The sequence below is a fragment of the Erpetoichthys calabaricus genome, chromosome 3 (genome assembly GCF_900747795.2).
Source record: "Erpetoichthys calabaricus chromosome 3, fErpCal1.3, whole genome shotgun sequence".
NCBI classification, from domain to species: Eukaryota; Metazoa; Chordata; class Cladistia; order Polypteriformes; family Polypteridae; genus Erpetoichthys; species Erpetoichthys calabaricus.
In genome coordinates, this window is record NC_041396.2 from 39,841,910 (window position 1) to 39,861,661 (window position 19,752).

The 19,752-nt window shown below is 38.4% G+C and overlaps 1 protein-coding gene across 1 annotated transcript in view; it reads right to left on the reverse strand.

Moving 5' to 3' along the window:
• Positions 1 to 19,752, reverse strand: part of plekha6 (pleckstrin homology domain containing, family A member 6) — a 128,050-nt gene that overhangs the window by 42,006 nt on the left and 66,292 nt on the right. Inside the window, 9 exon segments of the mRNA XM_051925151.1 lie at positions 1,445 to 1,540; positions 1,624 to 1,773; positions 3,406 to 3,486; positions 3,571 to 3,639; positions 8,347 to 8,427; positions 10,631 to 10,684; positions 11,438 to 11,524; positions 11,902 to 12,034; positions 12,036 to 12,389. Of these exon segments, the coding sequence (XP_051781111.1) occupies positions 1,445 to 1,540; positions 1,624 to 1,773; positions 3,406 to 3,486; positions 3,571 to 3,639; positions 8,347 to 8,427; positions 10,631 to 10,684; positions 11,438 to 11,524; positions 11,902 to 12,034; positions 12,036 to 12,389 (1,105 nt within the window).

The following is a 19,752-nucleotide window of genomic DNA, read 5'->3' on the forward strand; positions in this document are numbered from 1 at the left end:
TTTGCATTTTCGACTTTGCAGCCAGGATACCTCATTATACGGGTGGCTGCCCCAAACCTTTATCTGTGTGATGTCTCGTTATTGCGACACTATCTATCTATCTATCTATCTATCTATCTATCTATCTATCTATCTATCTATCTATCTATCTATCTATCTATCTATCTATCTATCTATCTATCTATCTATCTATCTATCTATCTATCTATCTATCTATCTATCTATCTAATACAAATCTCCTTTACATATGACATTCACCACTGTGACAAAATATTAAAAAAAAACCAATATGGTGATATCTGCCTCTGTTATAAAGTAAATGAGTAACAAAAAATGCTCCAACTTTCATATCAGTTAACTAAGTGCCTAATACACCCAAATATTACGCTCTGCACACATTTTCTAACTTGTTAAAATAAGAAAGTGCCTGTTTCGCCAACATCTTCTGTCATTTAAATATCGTTAATAGTATTTGTGGTAATTTTGAGGTTTTAGATTTGTAATATTTATATATTTATATTATGATCAATTGATTATATTTGACATGGGATTTGATGTAAATATGTGATAGTAGAGCTGAGACTGTAAGAAATACAATTATTTTTATGGTTTATCTGGCCTGCCCGTGTTGCATGTTCTTTCTCTGACACACTAACATTGACGAGTTTGAGGTAAAGTATTCATTAGAAGTGTGTCAGGAAATGCTACTCGGGCTCCTTCGTACCTACAGCAATATGCCTTTGTAATGCCTCACTGTAACTGCTATCTTATCATTAAACTAGTGTGATAGAAATTTAATTGATGTAAATAATCACCCTAAAGAACCAGGCAGGAGGAAGCTTGTCATTTGCTTTTACTTCTTTTTGTGCAAAGGAGCCGAAGTACAGAGTCTTATATTATTTCCTACTTGGCTCACATAACAGTTATAATACATTTTATTGGCTACAAAAATAAGGCACCTTGATCACACAGTATAATATTTCACTGATTTGTTAAACCACAAATCTCATATGCTGTCTATGTGCTGGATGCCTCACATTCCTTACTCTGATTAGTTAAAGCTTCATTCTCACTTATGTTTTGCAGCCTACACAGCCGGACCTCTTCAGGCAGCCTGGAGCTTGTCATTTAATCCCAAGTGATTGTCGAAATGTTATATCGCACAAAGTTTGTGTTTTTTTTTCACTTCAGTCAGAATGTTTTTTTTGCTTCTTTTATGTTATTCTTGAGTGTATTTAAGGGATATTGTTGTTGTTTGTTATAATATTTATTTATTTATTGAGCCTGTGAAAAAAATCTAAACTTCACCTTTGGACAGTAAAATTAGTTCGTTGGTTTATTTGTTCATTTTTTTTGTTCTATCCATTTACTTTCAAATTGATCTCAACTGCTAGAATAGATCTGAGGTATTTTTAAAACAGAAACCCAATGACTGATCACCTACCTGATTGCCCAGAAGCAGCTGCTCGTGCAGGTAGCGGTGTACAGAGAGGACTTCATCTTCCAGGGCCTCAAACTCCACCCTTGTTGCAGCCATCACCTGTGGCATAAAATCAAGTTAGACGGAATCGCAAATCTAAATTAGGCCCCCCTGTGCTCAGGCCTCTGGCTCAGGTATCTTACATTTGTTGCTTGTGACAGCTCCCCCCTGATGTTTATCAGTTGGTTCTGCAAAGACTCTTTCTTTTGCAACAGCTTTTCAATGGAAGAGCCCTGACCTCGGTAGAGCTCCATTTCTTGGTGCATGGCACCCAGAGCCCCCTCCAAGCCATCCTATGAGGCAAAAAAAAGAATTACATTTGACACTTCAGGGGAATAAAAAATATATGAGAAGTAAAAGGTTGACATGATAACATGGAGGCAAACAATGCTACATTCACTCATATCAATTCAATTCAGATTGCTGATTTATTAAACTTTAACATCTTTGGGATGTAGGAGGAAACTAGAACACTGGAGAAAAAATCCACACAGCAGTTGGGAAGGATGTGTAAACTCAAGACAGAGAGTGTGCAGGCTACGAGTTAAGCTCACGTCTCTGGAGTTGTAAGACAACAGTGGCATCCAATGTGCCACCATGCCAAGCTTTACAAAAACAAGCTAAAAATTAAGTACTATTAACTGTAAGCTGTCTGCAATTGAATTTATTGGTTATTTACCAAATAAGGCTGCATTTCGATTTTTAAGATATGAGTTGAGCCAATTCATGTAAAATTTATGTGGGATTTCAAAAAATTTTCTGTGCAACTATATCACGTTGGGTGAGGCCATGGAGTGATTTTCTTCTGCCAACACTTTGGTTAGGGCAACATTTTCAAACAAGAGTATTCTTTTAACAAAACAAAATAATAATACAAAAAATTTGAATTAAGTATGAACAGTAAGAAGTGCTGAATTTTTATAGTGCCTTCAAAAACTGAAAGAAATATTTTTATTTTAAACATTTCGGATATCTAACAACTGCAATTTTTCACATTGCGAGCTTTTAAGCATCAAAACGATACATGAGCATTTTGAAGCTACATATCAGTAACTGATGATGACATTTTCTTGATTTTCACATATCATATTGTGTATGTATTGCTAGTCATTTAGTAAAATTTTCTTAATTTCTTGATGGTTATTAATGTGACTGTCACAGGTACATAAGAGCATAAGAAATTTCAGAAACAACTGGAGACCATTCAGTCCATTAAGCCCGTTTGTTTAGCTAATAGCTAAGCTGCCCCAATATCTCATCCAGATTCTTCTTAAAGGTTGTCAAGGTTTCTGTTACAACTTATGTCTTGGTAGTTTGTTCCAGAATCCAACAACTCTTTGTATAAAGAAGTGCTTCCAGGTTTCAGTCTTAAATGCACTTCCCATTCATTTCTAATGTCCGTGCAATGTCTCTTAAGTTTGTACCAAACGTGTTTAATTAAAAAGGACAGATGTCTTTTAGTTTGCAGGACAGAGTTTGAAACTGCCAAGGTATTTAGGGAAATTAGGTGAGCGAAACAACAGCACTTTGTTTCGTATTCAGTTTCACAAATGCAAAACTTAATAAAAATAAATATTTGGTTCAAACAGAAGCATTGGCATTTGTATTATTAGTCAGTCAGTCATTGTCCAACCTGCTATATCCTAACACAGGGTCACAAGGGTCTGCTGGAGCCAATCCCAGGCAGATTTGTGTTATTATCAGTGCATTTTTTGTTTATTTATTATATATATTTATTACTTATTATTTTGCCCATTGTTCTGTAATAAATATTGTATGTGGATTAATTGTATTGACTTATGCCTAGTAAGGATATATACAGTATATTTAGGTGGTTTAGGGAAAAAATGTGCCTTGCCTTAGGAGGCATTATTTAACACACCAGCCCTCGATGGAGATTCAAGAACAGAATGATCACTTCTTACTTTGTCAACTCTCAGCCGCTGCACAGTAAGTTCCTGGTCCTTCAGCACCCTGTTCTGCTCACACAGTTGGCCCAGAAGTTTCTATGGAATAGAGAAAAGAGTCAGTAGAGGAACTTTTGAAGAGTCGAGTACTTGTAGGCTTCTGAAAACAGAAAAATATCTTACATCTACGTCAAGGTCGTTACTCCTGTAGACGGGTGAAATATCTCTGTAGTTGTCATGGAATGGCGACACCTATAGAAGAAGACATTGGAATTACTTTAAGAATCATTCACTCTACAGCCCATTTTGGTATTCAGGCTTTACATATTTAGTCCACATCAAATCACAAATGTCAGAGGTCTCGACAAATGGATACATTGATTTCCACACTCATTTCAACACATTTCATGGTTGCTGGGAGCCAAAGACTAACCTGGTAACAGCAGAACATGAAGTGTGGGCTATTTAAGAATGCTGGTCCAGCTCGATGCTTAAAGACAAATCATTTCATTTCCACTCTAGAGGCTATACATCATAATATTGTGTATCTCTGTGGTCACCTAAGAGTTAGGGCTTTGCCTTTAACAGTAGGATTGCTATTCATGACTAATCTGAGGATCTCCTACCAAAACAACACACTTACTATAGGAGGTCCATCTTAGGAGTTAGGGGTCTGGAGCAAGTGGTATATTTATTACTCTTGTTAGCTGTCCTTTAAAATATCTTCCACACATATATACAGTCACCCCTTCACATTCATGATGGTTAAAGGTGGAAGACACTAGTGATTGTGAAAATTTGCAGATAATACTTGGGCCTCCTTAACAGTGGTGGAGCGTGTGACAGTGGGATATTTTTGTGGTTTAATTTATTAATTACTTTCAGGTTTTCTTTTACTTACTCCACTGCTTAACCGCTGTTCCAGTAATATCCAACTGTGTTGATCGCAAGGGCAGGTTAGAAAGGAGTAAAAGAAGTCAGAAGAATGGAAATCGAGGAGTGAGCAACTTAGCGTGAGTGTGAGAAGGTCAAGAGCTGAAAAGGATGGCTAGAGCTCTATCCAGGTTTCCATTAAAGTCAACCGTGAGAGTGAGAAAGAGACAGTGTGGAGTGCATACCAGCTAGGAGGAGATGTGTGGATCTGCTGAATAACTAAGGGAGCAGTGAAGGCGGCTGGCGTAGATCCCATAGTTCTTTTTTTACCAAAAGTAACTTTTAATATTAATGATACTTACACTACTGAATATTGAATAACACAATTTTTTCTACATTAAATCATTTTATGTGCTACATATCTTTTCCAGTATTGATTATAAATTTTTGGCTTACTTGCTGTCTGTGTGTTTCTGTGATATTTTGACAAGCTCCAAAAATGTTAATTTTTAATCATTCACAGCCAACTTGTGAATAACTGAAACTGCAAATTTTCAATTCGAGAATCTGGAGGGGTGGCTGTACTCTATTTTCAGTATTTCATTTAACTCATATATGTATCTAAAGGTTTACCTCACCTTTATATCATCAAAACATGCATATACAAACAGCATTTAGCTTCTCACATTAAAAAGTATGTTACTAGAAGTTAGAAACTCTTGGCGATCAAAGCATAGAAGAAAGAGAAGAAAAGACATTACGCTAAGGACAGTTATAAAATTGTCATTTGGCTAGAGAGTTCCAACAAAAGCAGACAAACCACAAAAGGGACAAAAACTGTGCACCTAATGAATATCTGATAAGAAATGTAGCTATTTTAAAATGGATGAAGTTTCTGAAAACAAACAGTTGAACAAAGATATAAAAATGGATACCACCCTCTAGCTTGCTGTCCAACAATCATAGACTCCTACTGTCTTGCTAGGTAGCCATGAGAAACTGAAACATGGCCTAGAGTCTGTGTGGGAAGGTTTCCTGAAGAGATCAGCATGGATAACATTCTCTTCTATGTCTGCTGTCACCAAAATGATACTGTTGTTGTGAGGTTCTTTTATGGTGTGTAACCTGCTATTCACTGGAACAAGCTGAGGGCAATTTCCTTCCTAAGTCTTGAGTCTAGTGTTGCCTCCATGTGTCAGGTAAAATCAGCAGAAGTAAATGAATAAAAGAACCCAACCCTTCATGATTTTGTACTATAAGGAGCTGTCTTTAAAAGCACTAGCTGCCTGGTGGCAATGAATAGGCTGTATGGTGCTAATGGCATGAGATTTAGATGGTATTTGATCAGACCAGTCTGTCTGTGCGCTGGGAATTGCTGGTGCTTTTTCATCATTTTGCTACAAAAAAGCATCTTTCTTAAGACGCAAAATAGAAAGGAGAGCAGAGCAGCAATGTGAACTTACTTAATATTAATTATTTGTTCAATATTGTATTTAGAATGGAAGCAGACCTCACTGTTCTGTTATCAGTTTATTGATAATTAATTATGACTAATATCCATTTTAATGACAGACTAGTGTACACCGCAACAATCTCTTAAGTATCACAATACCACTAGACGAGTCTCAGAAATCAACTTTGAAAATATATCCAGAGAAGGCAATTCAAAATACAACACGGGGGATGATTTGGTACTTGTTGTGCCAGTTAGAATCTCATTCAAAAAGAGATAGAATAAAATTACAAATAAAATTGCAGCAAAACAATTGAAAGCAAAAAGTACTGATGCCGACCTTAAACATGTTTGATTGATAAGAGCTGCACTTGGCCTGTTACACTGCGATCCTGAGGCATTGCGTTGTGTAAGGTGCAGTTCTGTTTGCTGTAATCTATTCATTACACACTCTCGAGCACATTTGCTGTGAATCAAAAATAATGTGGGCTTGGAGATGAGCAAAAAGATTTATGCAAAATCGAACATACAGAGATTCATAAGAAAATTTGCAAAATAAATGCCCTTTCACTTCCTGTGAAATTTGTGCCATAGACACAGGAAGAAAGATGATTCCTGCCTTCTGGAAGCATTTTCATGAGTTAATTATATATTTGTCTTTCTGTATTTAAATACATTCAGTATCTCTAGTGGAAAAAATGTGACTGTTTTCCTGTTGTATCTAGACATTTTCTTGAGCAACCAGACATGTGTTGTGTTTTTGCTGGTAGAGGATGCCCACTTTGCCAATTATGATAACAATCTTGGTGACAGCAATCCTAAAGATGCATTGGAGACAGAAATGAAATCTGAAGTCAAGTGGCTTTTAATAAAGCGTGTTTGCCTGCGGAGATCACACAGTAGTACATTTTAGTGCATCTTCATATACTGTAAGCAATATGAAGCAAAAACTCACTGCACCTCCATAGCAATATGGAAGAGAATTAAAAATAGAATTGATTTTAGTAGTGTGCATGTGATTACCTGCAGAAAAAAATCACAGATAAACATGGAACTAGGACCAGTCTTTAAAGAGCAATATTCCTTATTTTCTACCCTTAAGAAATCTTTAAAACCCCCAAAGATTATTCTTTAGTGAGTTTCACATTTCTCAATTGTGGAATCGCCTACAAAACAAATTGTAGCGTCATTTTTTAAAAACATCCCTGTTTCGATCATCACTGATGTGAGGTTTATTTGTATTGTAATCACACTTTGGGACACTAGTGTCCCTTGTTAAATTTGCTGTGGTGCTGACCTTGGCTCATGGCTATTTACAAAATGTGATTAGGTGAGTAAGTGAATTGTGTTTTGCAGTGTATTTCTATTTAAGATTAGATTATATTAGATATACTTATTAATTAACAATCATATTAAGGCAATTAAAATTCCCCATGGTTTTGGATAATAAGGTTTTTAAATAACATAGCATCTTGAACTCTGATTGAGCATAAGCAGGCAAGCTCAGCGTTGAATTTACACTACTTAGCATTTTAGTATACAGATGTCGTGATTAGAAACTCAGATTAAAAAAAGCCAGACACATAGTGTCAGGTCTCAGCCAAGGTTCCACCCCTAGCTGGGGTTCAAATTCATGTTTGAGGTCTCTGTTGTTCATTTTGTATTCTTTTTATCTTGGTTATGAGCATCTTTCTTCATTGTTGGTTTGTCTATGTATACAGGCTGCCTCGGCTATGCTCCATGAATTGGTGGTCCCCAAGAGGCACAACCACCTGTCAATCACCAGCAGAAACTGCTCTCCCCCTTATAAATCTGGAGGGTCTCCCACGGTTCCTGGCATTTCATTTTGCACATGCCTGGGAATGGTGAGTTTTCTTGTACCTTTCACTGTGCTTTTGAGAATTACTGGATTTTTGACCCGTTTTCTCTGTTTTCAACCTTGCTCTGGATTCTTTATTAGGACCTTGTTCACCTGGATTGCCTTTGCAGACAACTTCTTTAAATCTTAGTGCTCCTAGTGTAACAGAACATGTTATGAAAATAAACTTTGCATTTTAGGAAGATCTGGTGTTTGACCTTATATCTAGTCAGAGTTTGATTGTAAATCCCCACCCAATGGGCACTTTTGTAAGTGCTTTTTTGGGACTTAACGTGCTTTGGGGTCCTAGTTCACACTACATAGATTATGAGAAATTGGTTTTTAGAAATGTTTTAATCTTCATCAACTCTTACTGATGAAAGTGACTCTAAACTTAATAATTTATGCTTTGAGACGATATGATGAAGTTCCTACATTCCAAAGCACCCAGTATTGAATTTACAAGTTGTGCAAAGCTTAGCTTCATGTAAAGGAGGAGCAAACCAAGTAAAGGGAAGAGATGGGGAGGAGAGCACTTCATCTGAGTAGAAAGCATCTTAAAATTCTCAGGGTATTCCCTAGTCTAAATGCAGCTCAAGTCTAAGATGAACAGAGAAGCAGATATGCTTGCTCTAAAGCATCTGTCATGGTACATACCGTACACTGTAGGAGCAATGCTGATCTGTACAGCTTCCCAGTGGTTAAATGTTGTCACAGCAAGCTAGCTTTCCCCAAAGCAAACTAAACCCACTAGAGACCCCTCCTACTGTCTTACTTGTGTGTAGAGCTGCGCTCGAGGTGAAGAGTTCTCAACAAGTCTCTGTACAACACTGATGAGCCGGTCCCCTTCAGTTACCTAGAGGGGAAACACAACGTCACCCTCTTTTGATTTCTGCAGTGGGTCCAAACACGTTACCTGTGCTTGTTCTGTCCGTCAATTAGCTTTTCCCCACCTTGCACAATGTTACCTCTGTCTGCTATCTGACTTTCTTTCTTACATAAGTACTGTCACCATTTCCTTTACACCAGTTCCGTCTGTCTAGAGTAAAATTTTCACTGTGTATTTACAGAAACTTATGTTACATATCATTTTTTATTTTTTTTATGCAACAGGGTTAAATTAAAAGGAATAAAATGTACTACCTATAGCCATTTTGAACTGGAGGATTTCCTCTTTGGCTAGATGGGCCAAGAGGTTTGATTTTTCTTTCAGGCTGTGTGGACAGCAGGGTAGCAGCATACCACATAGGGAGTGACATGACTAAGACGCAGTCTGTTACATTTGATACCGTGGTGTAGATTTATCAGACAGGCCACATGAGAAGGTGATCTGCAGTGGCAGGTGAAGGAAGTCAATTTCAAAATTAGCACCTGCCGTCAAAAAGCTGAAGGGAATTCTACAGTAGCTGAGAAGTTTTACATGGAGGGCATGACTAGAGTTTGTATTCCAGTGGTGGATTAATGCAAATGGTGTTGGGTACTTTAAATACCATGAGCCAGTCTTCTCAGATCAGTGCCATTTAAGAGAGGCAACAAGGAGAAAGGAAGATTCAAGCGAAGTGATGTGCTTACAAAGTGATCACTCACAGTTAAAGGTATTAATAGTTACATGGACATGGGGAGTCTTTCTAATTAAACAGGTGTCATGGCATGGGCGTCGGAGGACTCCTCTAAGGGTCGGGGAAAAGGTACACAATAACCCGCTGAGACGAGTGTTCTTCTTCCCTCACAGCTCCGAGAAGCCGCCCGGTAAGGGAACTTAACCCCCGCCCCCCCCCCACCTTCCTGGAAGTTGTGCTATTAAAGAAGCGCCGGCAAACGAGAAAGGCATCTTTTGCTGGGAGGACCGGAACGAGACATACGGTGGAGCACGTGACTCTTAAAAGATCCCATAGAACAGGGGTGGGCAATGTCGGTCCTGGAAGAGTCTTTTGTTCTTAATGAGAAGTCAATTATTGCTGATGAAGCCCTTATTGCTTAAGTGAAATTTTGATGCTTCATCTCTTGTTAAGGTTCTCCACCCTTAATTGCTTATTTCAGTCTTAAACAGCTGCATTCAGTGTTTTAATGGCTCCTTATTAGCAATAAGTTTTAAATGACAAAGCAGCCAGAAGTTCTCCATCTAGCTTGCTTCCATTTATATCTCTGTGTGTGTTCATCCTGCACTGTTTGATTTAATAAAAAACTTAACAGAAAAATGTGACAGACTGACAATTATATGATTTAGGCTCAAAAATCATTTGGATGAATGATATCCTTGGAAAGGAAAAAATCTCCGATATAAGAACCTTACATTGCAGAGGAATAAGCCGTAAGATTAAATAAGGTCTGAGATTGGCAAGGATTGGTTTCTAATGAAACCTGTAGCCACTGCAGCTCTCCAGGACTGACACTGCCCACCCCGGCTTTAGAAGAAAGAAATCCCTGATCGGGATAGCACATTGGCGCTGTTTTCATTAATTTTCTTTATTTTGCTTGTTTCAACTCGCAACAATTAATAGGGACAACCCAGTTGGCATCCTAGCATTTTGACTGTTCCCAATCTGTCCTTCCACCACCTGACCACACAGGATAAGAGGTTTGATTTCCACTCTCTGTGCTCAAAGTATGAAGGATGTGTACAAACCAATGATAAGGAAGCTCATAGTCAGGTGACGTCTTAATTCCATGTCCTGGATTTGTTACTTCCAGAGCCACTGGAGGCATTCAGGAATGGAGCTTAACTTTAGGAGCCTACTAAAAGAGTAAGTACCTACAGCAAAAAGTCAGAAAACAAGATGTTCTCCTGTAACTGGAATGAATGGAATATTTTCACTCGCTGCAGGAGAGCAAGTCATGAAATGAAACAACTTGTGTCTAAAGTGTTAAAAAGAATCCAGTGAAGCTTGCTGATTCTCATTCCTGTTTTCTTTTTAAAACAATTTGATCTTGTCTGATATCTCTTTTTGTCCAGCATGCTAATGCTTTGCACTATCTACTACATCAAAATTCCTCTTAACACATCTTCACTCTAACTTTTCTTTTCTTTTACCTCACTCTGGGAAGGGGGGGTCGCCTACCTGTCGGTCCAAGTACTCGAGATTCCTCTGCAGTTGTAGGTCTAAAATGTCCTCCTGTCCCATATGCAGCAAGACAGAGAGAAAGTTGAAGTGAGAAGATAGGTCTGAAGTGCAGGCAAGAGTAGTTCTGGTTAGTAGCAGACTGGAAATGGAGGTGTTACCATTAATTTGACCAAATAACACAGTTAAGAAAGAGAAAAAATAGCTTTCTTGAACAAGAGAGAAAATAGTGCACTCAGTAGTGGAGTTCTGTGCTGTCCAAGTTGACAGCAGTAAGACTTAATCCAAATAAAGAGGGTTGTTCCTTTATGTATAAAAAGCTTCAAAAAGCCCACTTTGTTACCCTATCTTAACCATTACATGGATATAATGCTGTAGTTTAAGCCTTTTTGGCAGTTTTGGGAATAAGGTTAGAAGAAACCATAGATGGGATGCCAGTCCATTGCGCAGCACATAATACGCACAATCCTACATTTTCTCTCACATGACTAATTTCCTCTACTTGTATAAATCTGGGATGTGGGAGAAAATTCATGAACACGAACATAAGAGAAACGTGTATATTTTACACTCTATGAAGAAGCCTTGGTTTGTGAGTTTCAAGGCCGCAGCAGTAGCTAATCTGACACACTTATCTTATGTGTTTAAACGTAAGAAAAGTCAGAGATGAATGGCTGAATGGAAGCGACGAATAAACCTGGAAATCTTATGGTCTCAGGTTAACAAGACTGAAGAAGTATTGATGGGGAAATAAAGCAGGTGTGTGGCTGGCTAAAAAACAGTTGTGTTAGTAACACCATCACCTACCATTTTTTCTTGAAGGGTGGGAGAGGCAGGGTAGTTGTAATGGTACAGTCCTGGCGACATCGACCGCCTCTCTCCCGGGTAATCGTGCTTAAATAGAAAGAACAGTAGAACAGTGGTTGTCAGTGGTGCATTTTGAAGTTACAAATCTTTATTACCACATTCTGTTTCTGGTTAAATCACATGCTTTAAATACTGTAGAAATAGCACAACAGCCTGGAAAGTGTGAAAATTCAATAATTAACTAAGAGACTTCAGCTTGAGAATGTTATGTTTATGTTAATAATAGCTTTCACTGACATGGCTGGACATGAATCTGCAAATACAATTATTGTCTTGCAGGGAAACCTGCATTTCGTGAGTTTAAAATCTACATTTAATTAAAAAAGGTTATTGAAAATTTTGGTGTTACATTGGTGTAACTAGCAGCCATTTCTAACAGACACATTATTCCTGGAAGCAATTACCTTTGGGGAGCTGATGGACCTTCTCATGGAGTATACAGGCTCAGCATATACCATATTGTCATGGTGGCGTTCAAATCGAGCACTAGGAGACCGCACTGGAGAAAAGGCACGAGAGCCAGCAGCATACGGTCCCTTGTGAGGCGCGACGAGGGACAGAGCGAGAACGAGGCTGCAAAGTAAGCCGGCGTAAGGAATTCTGTGCATAGTACAGTGACTGCTGAGTGCTGGGCACATGGCCAGTCCACTGGTAGCCTCCACCTCCTCTTCCAACCATGTCCCGCGAACGATCTTGCGGATACATTGCCCGTTGTTTCTCTTCTGAAACCCACTGCGGTGGTATCCTCTCATATGCTCCAGGAACGGAACAGAAGCTGTCAGGACGTGCTCCAGGTGGATACATCCCATAATCCTCCACATACTGCGGTCCATAAACATCATAGTAGTCCGCACCACCTCTGGGCATCGCAGGAGCATAGTAGTGTGTGGGGCTGCAGAAAAGAGCCGACAAGAACATTATGATGAATCAGCATTTTACAACCTTAAATTACCAATCACTGCCTCATTCTGTAGCAGCTTTATTTCCGCAGTACAAATTATGAATGTTTAATCTTATAAAAATACCTCCACTTACAATACCAATTATAATTTCATTTTATAATTATGGTGTCAATTAAGCAGTCTAAAGATGTAATAATCAATACACAGCATGAAAAGGTGCACAGTGCAATCTGATGCTATTATAGGAATCTTTCTTTTTTTTATTTATTTATTTTTTTTATATTTTATTTTTATTGTAGCTTTCTGAAAGTGGAGGTGATTGTATTCTTCAGCAGCACATTGTCAGAGTCTCACAAACATGTACAGATAGAATATTTGAAAATCAATAATTATTATGCAAACAGAGTTGTCTGTTCACCTGCTGCAGCCATGAACGAGTAACTTAAATTAGAACATTAGATCATTAGAACATTAGAACACTCTAGACGAGAACAGGCCATTCCCCCCCAACAAAGCTCGCCAGTCCTATCCACTTATTTCTTCCAAAAAAACATCAAGTCGAGTTTTGAAAGTCCTTAAAGTCTTAGTGTTCACCACACTACTTGGTAGCTTATTCCAAGTGTCTATCATTCTTTGTGTAAAGAAAAACGTCCTAATGTTTGTGCGAAATTTACCCTTAACAAGTTTCCAACTGTGTCCCATGTTCTTGATGAACTCATTTTAAAACAACAGTCTCCATCCACTGTACTAATTCCCTTCGTGATTTTAAACACTTCAATCATGTCACCTCTTAATCTTCTTTTGCCTAAACTGTAAATGCTCAGCTCTTTTAATCTTTCCTCATAATTCCTCCCCTGTAGCTCTGGAATCAGCCTAGTCGCTCTTCTCTGGACCTTTTCTAGCACTGCTATGTCCTTTTTGTAGCCTGGAGAACAAAACTGCACACAGTACTCCAGATGAGGCCTCACCAGTGTGTTATAAAGGTTGCGCAGAACCTCCTTGGACTTGTACTCCACGCTATAAAACCTGATATTCTGTTAGCCTTCTTCATGGTTTCTGAATACTGTCTGGAAGTCGATAGCTTAGAGTCCATTACGACACCTAAATCCTACTCATAAGATGTACTCCCGATTTTCTGACTGCCCATTGTGTATTCAAACCTAACATTTTTACTTCCTATGTGTAATACTTTACATTTTTTGACATTAAATTTCATCTGACACAAATCTATATGCTATCTAAGTCCTTCTGTAATGATATAACGGATTCCAAATTATCTGCTAATCCACCTATCTTGGTATCATCTGCAAACTTCACCAGCTTGTTATTTATATTCCTATCTAAATCATTTATATATATTAAAAATAGCAGCGGCCCTAGCACTGACCCCTGTGGAACACCACTCTCAACATCAGCCAGTTCTGATGAGGTTCCTCTCACCATCACCCTCTGCTTCCTGTGTCTGAGCCAATTCTGCACCCATCCAAAAACACCACCCTGAACTCCCACTTCTATTAATTTGATGCCCAAGCTCTCATGTGGCACCTTATCAAATGCTTTCTGAAAGTCAAGATAAATAATATCATATGCTCCACTTTGATCGTATCCTTTTTTTGCCTCCTCATAGAATTCCAGCTTATTAGTAAAACACGACCTCCCTCTTTTGAACCCATGCTGACTGTTCAGAATAACTCTTCTCCTTGCCAGGTGTTGCTCAATCTTATCCTTAATACATGTAATTCCTTCCAGTAATTTTCCTGTGATGCATGTTAAGCTTACTGGCCTATAGTTGCTTGGATCTGCCCTGTCACCCTTTTTATATAATGGGATGATATTTGCCTCGTTCCAGTCCTTCGGAATCTCTCCAGTGTGCAGTGACTTCTTAAAAATATGTGTCAAGGGTTTATATATGTACTCGCTAGCCTCCTTAAGAACTCGAGGGTAAATATTATCTGGTCCTGGTGATTTGTTTGATTTCAGCTTATTTAATCTGAGCAGAAATTCTCCCTCTACAATTTCCAAATCCCTCAGCACCTCCTTAGTAGTTCCATTTACCAGTGGGATGTTATTCAGGTCCTCACATGTGAAGACCTCAGAAAAAGTTAAGTTTAGGACATCTGCTATTTCACTGTCTGTATCTTTTAATCCCCCTTTACTATTTCTGATGCACTTCACCTCCTCCTTGACTGTTCTTTTACTACTAAAATACTGAAAGAATCTCTTAGGGTCTTCTTTCACCTTATCTGCTGTATTCCTCTCCAACTGTCTTTTAGCCTCCCTGATATCCTTCTTAATGGTTGCCCTCATGTTCTCATACGCTCTACGATTCACTTTGCACTCATTAGTCTTATATGCCTTATAAAGCAGTTTTTTTCCTTTGCAACTTCTTTTTTAAATCTTTATTAATCCACTGAGGAGTTTTTAAAAATTTCCTATTAATTCCAAATGTAGGTATGTATCTGTCCCACATTTCATGTAAAACATTTTTAAATCTGTTCCCCTGCTCCTCGACTGTCTCCTCACTTAAAAGCTTATCCCAGTGTTTCCTACTTAGACATTGTCGCATCTGCTCAAAATTAGCCCTACCAAAGTTCAACTTATATTATATTATGGTCACTCAACCCTAGTGATTCAATCACCTCTACACCCTCAATTCTATCCTGATTGTTACAAAATACTAAATCCAGACAGGCTTCACCCCGTGTTGGTGCTTTAACATGCTGTGTTAGAAAACAATCACTGATTACTTCTAAAAACTCCTGCTCTTGAGCTCTTCCATCTGCAAGGTTATCCCACTTAATATTTGGATAATTAAAGTCCCCTATGACTATAATATCTCCCTATAAACTTGCCTTTTTGAAATTGCTAAAAAGATGTGTTTTGAAATTATGGACATTAAGATTCAGGCTGTATCCACACTACTACATTTTCATTTTAAAATGGTGTTTTTAAATGAAAATGATCTCTGTCCATAGTAGCGTTTATGAGAATATCTCTGTCCACACTAGCGTGGCTGAAAATGCATATGATGTAGATGTTCACCTACACTGGGAATGTCTGCATCAGTGGAACAATCCTTGAAGGGATGGTAATGTTTCTGCCTAAAGAGTTAAATTTAATCTGAAAATCGCAGAGACTGGTATATTATTTGCCTTTCTTGCATGTATGCCGCATGCAAACCTTACAAAACATGATTTAGATTCATACAGGTAAGCAACACAACAAGCGGCAAGGAAAGCAACTCCTGTATGCCTGTTAGGTTGCAATATGGGTAATTTCTGTGAAGGATGACCAATCAGGCAAAGAGATGTTGTAATGATCAGGATCCAATCAGGGAAGGGCTATATAATCAGCATGAGCAAATCAGAGAACAATTAGAGTCTGAGTTTTTTAAAGTGTGTTTTCTCACCCAACCACATTACAATGGCAAGTTGCTGTTTTCAGAAGTATACAAAAATTCAAATGATCTTAGGTCTCTCACTCTCGCTCTGGAGAACATTTTCAAAAGACACCTTTTTCAGGGGTTGAAAATGCCAGAGTAGTTTGGACAAAAGGTGAAAAACGAGACTAATGCCTCCGTTTTTAATTAAAAATGTAGTTGGGTAGATGTAGCCTCAGTTATCTTCCTATTCCTTAATTGGAATTGCTGGACTCCGGAGCAGAACTTTTCTGGAAGGAGGCAAACTGTTCTCGTAACATTCAAAAGGCTGACCTTTAAAAAGGCACTTTATTTCTTTTCTAGGCTAAAACAGTTTGTTATATTAAAAGATATTGTTACTTGGTTATCGAAAATTACATCTTGTTTGTGAATGCTTTTTTCATTTGCTTATCCAGATATTTTGATAATTGGTTTAAGTAGAGTGTGTAGTCATTTCTGTTATATTAGAACTGCTACCATAATGTATGTATGGTTTCATAAGCTGTTTCTAAATTATATTGAGTACTGAGAAAAGCGCTATATAAATGTAATGAATTATTATTATTATTATTACAAGCATGCTGTGCTGCTGGCTCCCAGTTGTGGTGTCAGTAGCGGGAGCTAAAGCAGCTGGTTTGGGAAACATGATTTTAGTTTTAGGAACTTCAGATAATGGCAAAGTGCTGTATAAGATCAGTGAAAGAGCTGCTCAAAGAAAAAGAGGAGAAATGTTCTGAGTTACTGCTGACAGTTCAAGCAATGCAAGAAATGAGATTCCTTCAAAGACTAAACATCTAACAAAACCACATTTGTAGAAGTACACAATTTAGTTTGCTTTCAGTTAGGGCACTATCTATTTGAATAATTCTAAAAGATAAAAATGTATTAAAGTCTTTTTTTCTGCCTGCACATTAGCTCTGTTTTATTGCCGAGGGCTGGGAGTTTTTTTCTTAAGGATTTGCCACATTATGCGACTTTTAGTGATTTTCAGTTGTAGCCTTCATTTACATAATCTTACAAAGCCGAAGAGAGTCAATGGCACACTCCTGTGAAACTAGTCGCATAATGTGGTATACCCAATGGGTCATTCCAATTAGTCCACAACTTGCTTCGACAAAATCAAACAAGGTTAATTTGGCCTTTATCTGTAGAGGTGGGCTCTGTGTGCATGAAAGCTAACAATCAATGAATACTCATCCAGAAGTACAATGCATATAATGCTGCAACGAAGAATAAGGAATATGGATGTTTTAGACCTCGCAAATAGAAGAGAAGCATATTTTCCGACGTACCATAGCAGGATAAGCAGAGATTGTGAATGAACGTGCCGTAGTTGTTAACCCTTCATGCAGTGCCAGCTCCGTCACACAGCACGTTATTGACTGTCACAAAAAGGTAGCGAGGATGACATAAGAGTGGAAGGTCTGCACGCAGTCAGTAGACTACACATGTCCAGTAATTTTCAGTCATTTAAATTGGCAATGGTGCAGTGACAAGATCAGCAAATACAGTTGGCAAGTTTGTCATGCCTCACGACTAATGTGACATCAGCTTGGGGTGATGGAGAGAGTGCACTCCCAATAGGAAGGCTACAGTGATAGCCATAGCTGGGTGAAGTCTAAAGGAAATATTAAGAGTAACGTAGTGGGACTGCAGTCCTGGGTACAAATGCATTGCAACAGTAAAGTGCATATCCCCAAACGCTGGTAAGTGTAAGAGTAGGCAAACTAAAGCAGAAGACCAAAAGGAGCCTTAGTTAAGGTCTTGTTACATAAGAGTACTGTAAATGAGTAATAGATGTATGTTTGTGGTAACTAAACCTAAAGTGTTACCGTTGTTTCTATATTTTTCTGACATTCTTTTTATTCTAAGCTGTTCCTGTGTTGGGTGCATGAATGATGTCACCTGAATGTTTTTGTAGCTGCATTTACCCAAAATTACCAAAGTTCTGCAGCTTTAGCTTACTTCGTGGGAGTCTAGCAATCACTTGACACGTTGAAATGATTCCACAGACAAAATATCTTTGTTTTTAAAAGCTTTAACAAAAATTCAGGGCAAAACAGTTCACACAAAAAAAAAGATAAAAAATTGATATTGCAAGTAAAGAAAAGTTCAGTTTTTAAGAAAAGTCCTGTTTAAGGCTTATATATCTTGTTTGTTTCTTTTAAGTTTTCTGATACAGTTGAACCATTTCTAAACGGTTAGAAAACTGTATGCCTGTCCGACTTACAAACTCCAAGTGGGCTTTTCAGTTCATCCTAGCAATGAGACTAATTCTAAAATACTGACTTAATTAACGGTGGTGCAGTGGTATCGCTGCTGCCTCGCAGTAAGAAGACCCAGGTTTGCTTCCCGGGTCCTCCCTGCGTGGAGTTTGTTTGTTCTCCCCGTGTCTGCGTGGGTTTCCTCCGGGTGCTCCAGTTTCCTCCCACAGTCCAAAGACATGCAGGTTAGGTGTATTGGCGAACCTAAATTGTCCCTAGTGTGTGCTTGGTGTGTGGGTGTGTGTGCCCTGCGGTGGGTTGGTGCCCTGCCCGTGGTTTATTCCTGCCTTGCGTCCTGTGTTGGCTGGGATTGGCTCCATCCGACCCCCGTGACCCTGTGTTAGGGATATAGCGGGTTGGATAATGGATGGATGGATGGATAGCTTAATTGACACACTGGATCACAGATATAGCTGAGAAGGTTCTATCTCATGTTAACCTACAGGGGGTAAGAAGCTATACCTAATCTATAGCTAGGAAAGAAAATTGTATTCTATTCTACTTAAGCAAACACTAATATGAGTTTAACTTAAAGCGTTAACTTTCTAACTTTGGCTCTTACACTTTTCTTTGCCGTGATTTTGGAGCTACAAATTCTTTTCTCGTTCAATACATTTTTCTAATAGAATGTTTTAATTTCTTTGAATATTCATTGTGTTGAAGAGTTTATTATTTTACCTTCATTTGGTTAATCCTTCATATATTACATTTGTATTATCCATCCATTATCCAACCCACTATATCCTAAGTACAGGGTCACGGGGGTCTGCTGGAGCCAATCCCAGCCAATACAGGACGCAAGGCAGGAAACAAACCCCGGGCAGGGCGCCAGCCCACCACAGGACACACACGCACACACACACACACACACACACCAAGCACATAGTAGGGACAATTTAGAATCGCTGATGCACCTAACCGGCATGTCTTTGGACTGTGGGAAACATTTGTATTATGCAATTGTTTATCATTTATAACTCTGCTGCCGTGCCATCTTTGTTTCGAGATGTGCAGCACCATTTTGAGTTTCGATCGACAGGATGCGTCGGCAGATTGCTACATGAATTTTCAAGAAGTGGTCTCAGTATGACAGCAGGTGTAATTAAACCAGTTCATCGGCATAGTCAAGGGTCCAAGTTTTAGGAAAGAGTGTAAGAAAATAAATAACTATAGATTACTGACTTCCTGACAACAAACCAAACTTTGTATGCCACTTAATTACAATATGTTTTGGCTTTGGTGCCCACAAACTTATCTCTAATTTCATCTCTATTTCCTGGTCCCACACTCTTCTTTTCCATCTGTCTCGGAGAGGACATTCTTTTTTTGAAAGAGCTAAACAGATGTATTTTTAAAACTATTGAGACTTGTTCCAAAAGATTACATCATGATCTAAAAGGTGCAACTTACTTAATATAACATTCATTTTCCTAAATTTTTCAAATTTTGAAAATTGCAGATAAGGGATTGTGGCTATATGGTAGTAGTAATAATAATAATAACAATAACAATCTCTCTGTTATGAAAAAAAATCTTGGGATGAGATGAGACTATTTTTCCTGTGATGAGACGTGATCTTTTGAAGAGAGACAGAGAGACACTTTCACGTCCCGGTAGATGGTCATGTCACATCATACTTACAACCTTTGGAAGCAAGTCTCGTGAGATGGT